Genomic DNA, 14,575 nt, shown 5'->3' on the forward strand with positions numbered 1-14,575 from the left:
GGTATCACTGTCGTGTATAGTAATTTGCTCTGTAAATGATGATGAAAGTAATCCGTTTTCGTATAAAAAGTGTTTTTATATAAAAAAAAATCACTGACAGGAATCTAAAAATTGCAACTCATTAGGATTTGTGACTTTTTGAGTATGTGCACTTAGTAATTTTGAAATAAAATTGACTCAAAAAATATAACTATACTTCATGATACAAAAATAGTCTTCATAGCAAAAACGTAACTTTCTTTTCTAATACTTTTAATGGATATTATTTAATAATTTTTTTAAAATTACCACTTTAAATTAAATTTTACTTTTTATTGATTTAAAATTTGTGTCCATTTTTCCCCTTTCTTTTATATAATTTGTAAACTTTAATGACCTAATTTCTGAGATTAATCTGTTTCGGGAAATACTGAAAGCCTTGATTTTTCTCTGTAAAAGGTAATAAAAGTTCTGTATACTCACCACAAAACCAGCAATGATAATCAATGTTCTTAAGAATTTCCTGTAAAAAATAGCATCTCGCCTAGCCGACGGTTCCTAAAAAAATATATCCTCTAGAATCTTGTGAGAATTATCGGGAAATCTTTCAGTCCCCGAAACCTATCTTTATTTTCTAGCCTTTCAAGGGTATGAAAAATGCGCCACAATCGCATTTAACAAAAGCAAATGGAAATTTGCAGTGATTTCAAACATTTCGAGCACCCGCTGCAGTCTACTAAATGTCCATTTGAGGTCTTTCAATATTGATAGACATCTATTATTTTTTGTGAAATATTTATTTTGATTACATTGCAATACCTCGTATGTTATATAGCATCTTTAAAAAATTGCGTTGGTAGAAGTTCGAAAGCCGCATTTTTCCCTTCAAATACTGTTGTTGTTTTTAATGACACTTGTCATAGACAAGCCCACAGACAAAGTCGGTGAATTTAAGCCAAGGGTGAGTCTCTTGTGTTTCAGCAGCGCCATCTAGGACCAAGATTACGTCTTAACTACTCATGCGCCACAACCGTTTTGACGGGGCGGACTTCATTCATGCATTACATTCACAGATCGTAATTTAGACTAAATCAGAGAACGATCACCCCTGATCCAGTAACCCCAGTAATATTACTCTCAACATGGAGGACTATCTGACCACGTCAGACTAATACGCGCGCCAGCCACCGCACACACACAAGGAGAGTCTTCGACCGCCGGGAACTCGCAACGCAAAGGACGCGAATCCAAAACCCTACCAACCAGGCTATCTTTTTCAGTTATATTAACATTTAATGAATTTATATATTTAATGTCTTACCCCTTTCCTCGGACATTTTACAATCTTTATTTGCCACCTATATTTTTTAATCAAATAAACAAAAAAAGTTTCTTTATAAACCCAATCTTCCTGTTCATACTGCCTTAAACTGAATAGAGGTATGTTCTTTTTATGTTATTTTAAAAACGACTGGTTTCTGATTTTTCTTTTCTTTAACTCAATCCACTCAAATAAAGATTTTAATATATGTGACTATCCAAAAAAGCTTGGCTTTGCTGAAAATTTTCGAAATTTGTTATAATTCTACTTTTTATATTACAAATATCTAAATATCCAAAAATGCTTTATTTGTGATTTTTTTTTATTGTTAGAAGTAAAGTTATAGTGTAAATAATAAACCATTAAAAGATATTAATATTGTAAACAATGTATTTTCGTATATTCAAGCAACATATTGATTAAAAATATAAATTTGCGTTGCTTTTACTCAATTGTTAGTGTCTTATTTGTTTCAAGGATCTGATCTTTTCTAAATATAAATTCGAAATTAGAGTATTGAAACAATATGCCCTTAAATATTTATGTTCCAATTATTTCCATTGGCATTCTTCATTTTATATTTAGAATGGTGAAATAGAGTAAAATATGTGAAATGATTGTTACAAATAAATTTTTAACTTCTGAAAACAAAGCGTCCTCTGTAATTATACAAAAAATATTACGAGCATTTAAATTCTTTATTAGAGCATTGAAACTAAAACTGCAAAAAAAAAAAAAACGTTACTATCAATAGCAAATTGGATGTTTTCTAGACTTGCAGAACATTGTTATGAACAAAAAAAAAAAAAAAAACTTAAATATATTATTAATGCATAGTATTTTAAACCTTATATTATTTTGAAAGATATTTCTGAGAAGACTGTGGTCTTTGAGTAATAAATCTGTTGCAGGATACATATAAAATACAAAGAATAGATTCAGTTCTAATAAAATAAAATAAGAATTCGTAGAAGAAAATATAAAGCCAAAAGCAAACTTTTAAGTAAATTACAAAATAATTAATAATCGATATCCGTAAAAATTTACTGGAAGTCTAGAAAACAATTGGCTCCAATTGGCTATAATAAAAGTTTTTTTTATGCTACTGTCAAACTCAATCCCTATATTGTAGAATCAAACATCTGGATAATGTAACATGAAGGAAACAACTAGGTAGCACAGTCTATTGCACAATGCTGAAAAATATTGTACGATATTATATGATATTATTCAATGTTCAGCAATATTACACAATGCTGCAAATATTGATAAATGTCATACAGAATTTGTGTGCTGTTGGGATATATTGTCGTAGTTAAAGGAAAAGAAGCAAAAAGGTTTTCTTTCTCAGTACAATTTTTTTTGTTTCTACTCTTAAAATGGTAAAATTAATTCTTATAATAGATTACTTTCCACTTACATTTAAATTGTTATAGATTTTATATTCTCTCTCTCTTTCCCTCTCTCTGTATATATATATATATATATATATATATATATATATATATATATATATATATATATATGTATGTATGTATGAATATGCCTTCTAAATTTTTCCATCCTTTCAAATAATCCCTGCCACAGTTGTGTCACATATCCCTGTTCCCTTTAAATAATCCCTGTGACACTTTTTCACTATCTAATACCATGTGTATTCCCATTCACATTGGATGAAGATATCTTTTTGGCAGTTCTTGGCGAGTTTTCGTCCGTCAGTCTTCCTGCATCATTTAAAGATCAACATTTCACTCGATGCTTTTTATTACGCATGAATCGTAAATAGGATCTTCAGTGGCTGTATATGAATTGAAACTCTCAAAGATTTTTGCAGAGAAAAGAAAAATCACTTGGATTTCTTCTGGCAGGTGATGCAAAAATAAAGTTATAGAAATGTCCTTATCTTACCTTAAAAATCTAATAACTGAGTCCCCTCATAAATATTTGGTACTTTTCCGATTTTCCCTGAAATGAAAGTTTTATTAAAATATGAGATATGACTTTTTAAACTAAAGAAAATTTTACTCGTATTATAAAACCTACAAATTGTGTCCTTTCATGGATAGGAAGGAAAACTTTTGTTAAATAAATATACTAATACTATACATATTCAATTTAAGGTTCTTTTATTAAAAAAATCACACTTTAATTACACAACATTCCAATCATAGTTTAACATAACCAGAACACATTGTTTTGGGAAGAAACACAAATTTAAGAAAAGATTTCATCAATTTCTTTGAAAGCTATGGGTGAGATAAGTAATAATAATTCAATTACATTTCCCATTATATGATGAATCATAATCTATTTTCAATGAATCTTCTTTTTTTTGCCATTCAAATACAAATACATTAATCTCAGCAAATCAAAAATTCGATCATTCAAATCAAATCCATTATAGTCTGAAGTGGCATAATCAAATATGGTTAAATTTTCAGTGAATTAAATTAATTTCAACAATGAAAAGAAAATTACTAATGTTAAACATAAAAAATACAATATTGTTGATTAATTTTATTTTTTCATAAGAAAGACGTAGCGTTCATTTTGAAAAGCAGCAGATTGCCAAGGTAAGAACTATTAAGTATTTTTTTTAATTAAACGCACGTAGTAGTTTTCGAATGCATGTATTTGCGCGCATTTGGAACTCTGTAGAGAATGCTACAATTTTTCTTATCAATATTTAAACCTAATGGAATTTACATGATTTTAGATATTTAGCGCTACGTCTTTATTTTGAGACTGAAATAAGTGAAAAGATGTAAATGAATGTTCCAATTACAATAGAATGGAAACAACAACAAACAAAAATGATAAAAGAAAATGACATAAAATGCGTGTTTTACATTTCAGTGAAAATGGCAAATAACAATCAAATGCTTATCTTCGCAGTTAAAACAATAATAGGTAATTTTTAAACAATTACAATTAATTTAATTACTTTCGTACTTACTACCATTAAAATGTAAATATGGTAAATGAAAAATGAAAAATTAATTAATTAATATTTTAGTTAGATAAAATAGATAAAATATAGATAAAGTTAGATAAAATATATTAATAATATAAATATCGCATGATAATATAAATATATACTTCAAATTTGATTTAATAAATAAACATACTAGATATGTGTGGCAAAATAGAATAACATTTGAGAATTTAATAATATCAGGTTTTTAAAATAATAACTTCAAAAACATTAAAATTAAGTATAATATTAATAATGGTATTGATATCTTATTATATAAAATTATCAAAACTGTTTTTTCAGTCTGATAATTGTGTTAAAAGGAAAACAAATTATGAAAGATAATGATGTAAATATTTACACTTGAAATATTTTGCAGATAAAACAAAATATCCACATGCTCAAATAATCAAAATATTATTCAAATATTTTTATACACAATTAATAACATCCTCTTTAAATTTTATAAATTTCGTAATTTTATAAAAAATAATATTCGAGTTCAAACTGAAATTTTGTGGTTCTCACTCTTGACTACTTTTTTAATTTTTCATTATAGAACATCAGAATTCATTTCTTTCTCGCATTCATGCAACAGTTTCGAATAAAAGACGTGCGATAACATTTTAAGAATTTCTAAAAGCTAATCTTTTGGCAGTCTGCTGCTTCATAACAATTCAGTGTGAACTCGAATTTTTATTGGTTGAATATTGACACTTAAGAAGAAGAATAAAAGAAGAACACTTTTCTAAATATTTTTTAATTTTTTAACTACTCAACAGTCCTCCACGCATCTTCCTACGACAAAACTACTAACAAAAGAAAATTTATATAGTTTATTACGAAACAAAAGAAATGGTGCTTATTTTTTTCCAAATATAACTGTGAAAAAGTACAAATTATAAAATATCAAATAAATAAAATAATTGTATATATAATCATATAATAGAAACAAAAATAGCTAAAATCTTCTGCATTTTAATATATAAAATTAATAATTTTAATAAAAAATCAAATAAATAAAATTATTGTATATATAATCACATAATAGAAACAAAAATAGTTAAAGATTTGTGCATTTTTTGCCATATATACATAAATAACGAATTCAAGGGCAATACATTAATAATGTTTATATCTATAAATATATTTATCACTAAAAGCTTTGATTGATAACAATTATTAATAGCAAATTTTTGTTTTCCTTTAAATTGACATGAAATAACAACAATCAAATTAAATAAAAATATAAAAATTTCGAAATAGTGATAACTGAAAACAAGTTTAAAATAATATTTGTGAATGACATAAAAAATCATAAAAGAAAATAACTATTAAACATATTGAAAAAACACTTACAATATAAATGAATGTTTTATGTAACATTTTACAAATTCGAACGAACAAAATAAAAATAAAATGTATTTATGAGTACAGATATAAAGAAATAATTGAATAAATTATTAAAATAATATAAGTATTATAAATTAAAAAATTAATTTAAGCTCTACAAAATATGAGATAATTGATTCAAGCAATTATATTCATTATGTGTTTAAATTAAATATATATGTTTCAAAAAATAATATGAAAACATAATTCAACAAAAAAGTTTATTTTTTATATTTTTAGATGATATGACACTATAAAATATACCATCTAGGTAAAAAGATTTCAGCTTAGAATATAAATTAAAATATTTTAGCCACCTTTCGTAATTTTTGAATTATTAATGAAATATATTACAGACCTATAACGTAGAAATAAATTAAAGGTTCCACTAATAAATCAAAACAAATTAGAATGTATATAATGTAATGTTGTAATTTTGAATGAATATAATAATATTCAGGTGTTTTATAAAAAGATATTCATGTAAAGATTGCAAAATTTACAAAAAAAGAAATTTAACCATGCATAGATTTCCGCATTATACATTTTATATTTATATATTCTGAATATTCTACATTTATCCACATTTATACACATCAGGTTCTTTTTCATATGAATAACACTTTACAACCGATTTACATCAATAAATAAAGGCATCAAATACATTAAAAACAAGCGTATGAAATAAGGACTAAGGTATACACTTCACATACATGAAATAAATTAATTAGTATTTAATATGAGCTTGATTGTATTCAAAAAATTTATATGATAAAAATCTGATGAGATTTAACACGAAATTGCAAAATAAAAGGCAAATGTTTCTAAATAATAATTCGATATTAAAATGGTAAAGATGATGATACTGAATAATGATTTGATACTAAATAATAAATTTCAAAGAAGAAGCTGATAAATATGCAAAAAGAGTAAAAAAATATAAAATAATAAAACGAAGTTCAAAAGGCCCTCGTAATATTTTGCACGTTGATGATCTTCAAGCTTAAAATGAAGAAATAAACACATAGGCATTAATTAAAAAATTATATCGCAGACCTGAATTCTAAATCAAAATATCAGCAATATATTTCATAGATGTTTGTGTATGAAATTTATACAGAGAGTCTCTAGTCTCAGTAAGAGGCTTAAAGCACATATAAGCAGGGTCGAATATCGAATTAAAAAGAAAACAAAAAATATGATAGTTCAATATATGTATGTAATAACAATTGCAAGTCAAGATTATTCGGCATTAAAATAATTATTAAATACTAAGAATTTAGTATGAGTTCTTAGTTAATAAGCTTTCCTAGAATCAATTCTTCATTGTGTTGTACAGCGTATATGAATTTTTTATTATCTTACAAAATAAAAGTTGTGTCTCTCATCGATAAGGTTTATAATTAAGTAAAGAACATAAACATATTAAACAGAAAAAAAAAAGATTTATTTCAAATGGCGTAAATTTAACACAAAATATTAATATTTTAATGTATAAAGTATTTTAGCACCTCCACTTCCGATTTATTTTGTTTAAAAATCAATTGTTGAGTTTGAATAAAATATGCATTAACATTTGTAAGAATTTGAGAGTTTATATGCGATTTGTTAGCCAACTTGTATATTATTATAATATTTCTACAATATCCACACGTAGTTATATATGTAGAATTATATATTTAATGTTGTAGAATTAAAGCCGAATGCAACATCGAGACCTGATATGTTTATTTTCATAAAAATTGCGTTATTTCTGTGATTTTGCTTGTTCAGTAAATAGAAATTACACAATTAATTTAACTTTTAGTAATTTGAAAGTAATATTTCATATTAATAACAATTCATGTAAAATGCAATCTGATTTTATTCATAAGTGCAAGTAAACTGAATTATAGAGCTAAATAAGCAGCAATAAAAGATTAATTTCTGTCATTAAAATTAACTCAAATATTCGACCACCTGCAAATATGTACAGTATATCTATATGTACAATTACAGACGTGATTCTCACAAATTTAGAGGTGCTTTTTTTAAAGAAATATAACTAGGAATGATACAAATTAAATTTATAATCCATCCCTTTTACGTTATATAAGATTTTAATTGAAACTATTGATCCTAATCATTTTTTAATAGCAATTATTTTTTTAATTCCATCTTTGAGAAAATAAATGTGTTACTAAAAAAAAGAAGAGAAATCGACAAAAAGTAACGCATTAATGATAGAGTAACAGTAAATAAATTCGAAGTGAATGGCTATTCTCTAGAATCTAATTCTGTTCAAGTTATTAAAACTATCATATTTACCTGCAGAATAAGGTCTTGAAATTGTACTGTAATTCTAAACATTTTAATCAAAGCTCTTGACGTTTGTTTCCTGGATGCTTGATGAACTGAATCTACGACTATATTATCGCTCAGTTTTATTGAATCCCCTTTCGAACCCTTTTTCTCATTTGTATAGGTTTCTTTATGAATAAATACTTTTAAATTGTTTTAATTCAAACAGTTTTTTTTGTGTGTCAGAAGATTATTACTTCATTTAGGGAAAAAAATATAGAAATTTTCAACTATAGCAATTATATGCTTCAAGGAGAATCGACGATACATTTTTTTTTAAAGTATGAAACTTCAAAACAAACTTCTTTAAATCTTTATCTTGAAATTATTTTGTATTATCAATTTATTTGAATTTCTTGAAATTCTTTTGTCTTTTGTATTATCTTGAAATTCTTTTGTATTTTGTATTATCTTGAAATTCTTTTGTATTATTATTATTTATTTTGTATTATCTTGAAATTCTTTTGTATTATTATTATTTATTTTGTATTATCTTGAAATTCTTTTGTATTTTGTATTATCTTGAATTTTTTTTGTATTTTGTATTCTCTTGAAATTTTTTTGTATTATCTTGAAATTTTTTTGTATTATCTTGAAATTCTTTTGTATTATTATTATTTATTTTGTATTATCTTGAAATTCTTTTGTATAATTCTTTTGTATTATTATTATTTGTTTTGTATTATTGAAACTCTTTTGTATAATTTATAGTAATATATCAACTTAATCGGAATTATTTACAATCAACCTGAAGATGAAGTTAATGATCTGTAATATTTTTTTTTCTGTTGGAAATATATAAACAAGGGAAATCTATTCTAAACTCTTCATTCCACATCTCACATTTTTACTTTATATTAATTCTTCATTTTCTGGCAACTAATATGTAAAATGCATTTAACTAAATATCAGAAATTATATTTATTAGATTGCTTTAAAATTGAATGATTAAACAATAGCTTTTCCTGTCAGATATTGGAACCGTTTGCAGAATCAAATAATGCTGACGATTTTGTAGCTCAAAAATTAAAATATAAAACACTTTTGTGAGATATAACTCACCGTAATAGAAGTTCCGTTCTAAAATTTAAATTGATGTCATTTTTTGTCACAAATGTTATAGATTCTAAAATTAACATCAGAGTGTATAGTTTGGCTTGAATTTCGAAAGCTATATAATAATTATACAGATTATTTTAATAAAATATTTAGACACAATTTCGCATTGTTGATGTAGATTATTTTTTGCATTAAGGTCATTGATCACGTTGAATCTTCAAAATTCAGAAAGAATAAATGAAAATCACATATAAAGAATGTTATGATTTTCTGAATGTAAATAATTTTATTTTTGTATAAAAATTTTGAAAATTCATCAAGTATAAATAGGAAAAGTATAGACGATCAATACTGTTTCTTGAATTTTTATATATTATAATAAATATCGAAAAAATATTACTTAATTCATATTTATTTTTGAAATAACTAGAAAATATGATTCAAAATAATGAATTTTTTGTGTAAAAAATTTAATATTTATATTTCTATATTTTAAAGCACATTTAAACGTAAATAATGAAGCATTATCATAAAAATACTGCAATCGTTTTTTTTAAGTACATACGACGAAACCAGGAGTGCAAGACAATATAATAATGAATTTATTTATGACATCATTACCGATTATGTAAATAATACGACCATTTAAGGTTTGTCGTTTATATCCAAAATATTGAGCAGTTAAAAATTATTATTAATATTTTGTTAGTTGAAACAACATTTTTATTTAGGTTTCAAAATGATAATATAGACGAACGTATTTCAACTTTGCTACTATTACATAAAATACAACAACAAAAAAATATCTATAAAATATTTAAGAAACAGGATTCGAATTAAACATTATCCCTGAATATTTTTCTCATTCCTTTTTGTTTACTCAGAAACCAGGTATTTTAATGATCAGAAATTTTTTACGTACAAATTGGCAACAATTTGAGCCAAAAATTTATTTCTATGTTTCAATTAGAATTTCTTAATTATTTGATTCAATAATAATTTATATTTTATAATTTTTTTTTCTACATTACTTTTATTTTAAATTATCTAAATAAAATGTTTTGAAACAAGTTACAAATTCAGTTAGAACAAGCCTTGAATTAAATATTATTTTGTTATTTTTTTGTTTTCTTATTACTAAGATTGTATTCATAATAATTATACATCAATCCTGATTTTCTTTTAACATTCTGTTCTGATATTATATTTATTTTTTGTAGCTTTAATATGCATATTATAATTCTCCCTTTCTCCCAATGGTGTATGTCACACTAACCCCATCGTCGCAGATACAGTTAATGAAGCATCTTGAACATACTTCTTATGATATACTAATTTCTTCTATTGATGGGCCTAGAAAATGATGGTAAAAAATAACATGATTTTACATAAATGCTGTAAGTTTGCGGAATGGATAACTTATAGAAACGGAGTCAATGAGTGAAATGAAACGCTGAAAAAAGAGTCCCGCACGAAAGATATCTTTGGAGTCCCATCATAATTTTTTTTGGAAATACACTCATCACATACATCAATCACGTTGGAAAAGTAATACTGTAGTAAACAATATGACGGCTTTACTGATGATCCATGTGTTTTTCTTGAGAGACAAACACAAATACCGCCACAGGAATTCCGCCGTTGAAGCGGTAGCTCGTACAAACATCGAAGACAAACAGAATATTTATCACGACAATGTATCCCGGTAATATTCCATGCAAGAAGCGAAGGGAGAGGGGGACACTCAGACGATGAGTTAAGTTCCTGGTCGAAGCAGTACATAGGTTGTTAGAATCGCAATTGACACAGAAACCATTACTTCCTGCACCATAGCACGAATGAGACTTCCGGAATTGACGAAATCTTCTTTTTCTGAAACAGAAAAGAAAGTTTTTACAACCAAAAGGTTGTGGTAAATAGCATATAATTCATTTAACGACTACGCTATAAGAGGGTACGCTTTTGTATCATGGTTTAGTTACTGGACTGCAAACCACAAGGTCCCAGGTTCAATCTTCGCGCATCATCTACCGCTACACTGGTGACCTCGGACGATGAACCTTCAATCTTCGTACAGCTGTTGTGGCGCCATCTACCCGCAGCCAAAAGTCGTCAGATTCACTTAACGCAGCAAACCAAAGTCGCCAGACTCACTTGACGCAGCAACCCAAAACACGCTTGCCATAACGCTTGGCGCTACTCAACTGGGTACAGGCACATTAAGAAACAACTGCTTATAACTAAATACATCACCACTCAACATCCATTTCGTTCGCCTCACTTCCGACTCACTGGAGGGAGAGTACTGTGGTGAATAGCATATAATCCAGTTAACGACTACGCTATAAGAGCGTACGCTTTTGTATCATGGTTTAGTTACTGGACTGTGAACCACAAGGTTCCCAGGTTCTATCCTCACTCATATCAATACCGCTACAAGTTCTTTAGATCTCCAAGCATTCCGACACTGTACATTGATGTGAGCTCGAATGCAAGCAATCCATGCAGGGTTAAATATCCAATGTTGCTATTATCTTTATTTATTCAGCATGTAGAAACAGAACAATTCCTCATCCATTAAAAAATTATATCAAAAAGGAAGCTGACCTTCTTTGTAAATGTATTGAGTATTTATTAGGTTTTATGTATAATTCAAAAAATAACTAAATTTCTATAAAAAATTTATTTTATTATCTAATATTATATAATTCTCAATGTAATATAAAATAACCGAATATTATTTTTCATCATATTTTTTGATAAAAAATGAAAAGTTTTAAAACGTTTGAAAAATGCAACTTGATTTTTGTGAACAATACTACTTACCGGTAAAGGTTATTGAAGTTTCAGGAGATTTTTCGTCTGACTTTCCTGTTTGGTCCTTTTCATAATCAGGGTCAGTGTCACCAGTAGCTTCGAAAGGATATGATATATTTAAATATTGCACATACATGTAAAATAAAACTTTGAGCATAAGTATGTAAATTGAATTATTGCATATAAATTCATGAACACGTAAAATAAACTTTAGACAGAAGAGAGGGGGGGGGGAGATAATTAGTATCCTTTATTCAAAGAAATTTTGTAAGAAATTATATATCCCACTTCTTGGTTCAAATGTAGAAATTTAGAAAAATCAGTAAGATTAAAAGATATATATTAACATTTTAATTGTTCATCATGAATGCACAACAACAGATGCATTCCTACTACAAATATTTTCTTTGCAATGAAATAATGTTGAATAATTTCCCACAAATCTTCCTAGTTCCATACAAAATTCTAGTTGCTTTCTAAGCATTTTTTTTTTTTTTTTTTTTTTTAGTATTTTAACAAGAGCTTGTTTAAAGATATGTATTAATGTTTGCGAAATCCAGCCGCGTTGGCGACCTATTTATTAGCTTTAAATATTGATTTTTTTAAAATTGTTTAACTATTAATAGAGAAGGCATTTATTTCCAAATTTGACCTTGTTTTTTGATAAAACTCTAAAATCTGAATTTAATGGAATCAACTTTAATGTTCTTCTACGCGCGAAATTAAAAAAAAAAAATGTATATGACGAAAAATGAAAGCGAAATTGAAAATTTCATTTCGGATTTAATGCACAAAGAAATAATTTTTTTATTACATTTTAACACTCGCAAAAGCACATAATTAAACAGATTGGTGGAATGATGAAAATAGGTTTAAATTGTATTGTAGCAAACATAGGTACTAGTAAATACACTGTTATTAAAAATAATAAATCCGATTAATCTATAAAAATCCAATGAAATAAGGAAAAAAATGCATGGAAATAAAATTAATAATATTGAAAATTTCAACTGTTTGAATTTTAAAATTTGATAGAAATCATTAGTTTCTGAAATATTTTATAAGACACAGTTAAAAAAACACAAAAACAATTTGTTTTTAATTCACTTATATTTTAATTAATTTTTGAATTTTGTAAAACTAACCGCAACCTTCTTAATATTTTGAAGAACAAATTTATCAAATTCGTCGAAAAACTCTATTTTTGTGTAAAAAAAATATAAAATGAAACACAAATCTTTTTAAATATAGAGAAAAAAATAATATACTAAAATAAATGTTCCCCTGACTAACAACCGAAGCACCTCCAAAGAATTCCCGAGTAACAGAGAGAAGTAAAAAAAAAGTTGAAATTCTGAGAATATCAGACAGGAAATTACAGTAAATAAATAAGGAGTAGAAATACACATTACACGAAGTGATTTTAAACAGTGCGAGCATGATCGAAAAATACTGGCATCACAATTTTTACAATATTTTTCCTTTTATTGAAATTCATTGAGTTACATACATACATGTTTCATTTTAATTTTCAGCATGTATCATCTAAGCTGAATTCAGCTTGCCAAAATAATTTTCCCTTTTACATAAATTTGAAACAATTTGCTTTAATGTGAAGTGGATGTGAAATGAATTTGTATCAGTTAAGAAAAAGAACTCATATTAGAAAAAATAATATAGATAGCTTTTGATGTTTTTTTTTTTCTTTTCTTTTTACTACCGTCTAAGATAATTTAGTATAAATAATTCAAACATAGCTATCGGGGAGAATTTATATTTGATATTATATTTTCCTTCACAAACAAATAAACTGGAATATTTTTTTTTTCAATTTCATACAATTTCTTATTAACCTTATGAAACGTTAAACTTCCAATATTTATAGAAAAGAGGATGAAACATTGTTTAAAAGTTGAAAAATTATCTTAAAATAAACATGTTATATCAAATTATAGTCATAAATGTCAGTATGTTTTGAGAAAAAGAAATGATATTTTCAAGTTTTTGAGGAATTTCTATATGAAATGTGAAATAGAAAAATATGGCTTCTTTTGTGTGTTGATGCCTGAGAGTCAAAATTTGCTCTGAATAAGATTTATTATGGTTTTTATCTTATGAGCAGAATAAGAAATACATAGCAATTATTGTAATGGTACTAGAATTCCAAAAATATTTCATTCGCTAACAAGAAATTGTCTTTACTAGTTTGTCTCTATTAAATATAAGCTATGTTTCCTCAAAAATAAAGGAAATATTTTTTGAAATTTTTTGCTATATAGAATTTTTAAATAGATTGCGAAGCTCTGTTAGATTTCTTCTTATGATAATAAGACATGTTTACAATTTCTTCTTATCCAGTATGATATTTTTGCAGTACATGAACCTTAGGGATGCGACTACGTTCTGGATATATTTTTTTTTTGAAAAACATTAGAAAATAGTTATATTTTTTGAATATTTGCTTTAAAAAGATTGCGAAAATATTTTCGAAAATAAAATATACTAGTAAAGTGTAAAAGTCATTTTAAAATTGGAAAAAGGTCTTTTTTTGGCTTAGAATATGTATAAAGCAAAAGATTTCATTAGAGATTTATCAAATGATTTGCTTACAATTTTTCATATAGCTTGATAATTATAATATTTAATTCCTGGACTAAAAAATAAGCTGCATTATTTAAATATGGGCAATCCTC

The 14,575-nt window shown here is 26.0% G+C and overlaps 1 protein-coding gene across 1 annotated transcript in view; it reads right to left on the bottom strand.

Moving 5' to 3' along the window:
* Window positions 1–10,216: 10,216 nt before the first annotated feature.
* Window positions 10,217–14,575, bottom strand: part of LOC129958975 (lachesin-like) — a 411,789-nt gene continuing 407,430 nt past the window's right edge. The window contains exons 12-13 of the mRNA XM_056071740.1: window positions 11,892–11,978; window positions 10,217–10,937 (exon numbers count right to left, since the gene is read on the bottom strand). Coding sequence (XP_055927715.1) covers window positions 10,822–10,937; window positions 11,892–11,978 — 203 coding nt within the window. The 3' untranslated portion in view covers window positions 10,217–10,821. The remainder of the gene's footprint in view (window positions 10,938–11,891; window positions 11,979–14,575) is intronic.

The sequence above is a fragment of the Argiope bruennichi genome, chromosome 2, assembly GCF_947563725.1.
Source record: "Argiope bruennichi chromosome 2, qqArgBrue1.1, whole genome shotgun sequence".
Classification (NCBI taxonomy): Eukaryota; Metazoa; Arthropoda; class Arachnida; order Araneae; family Araneidae; genus Argiope; species Argiope bruennichi.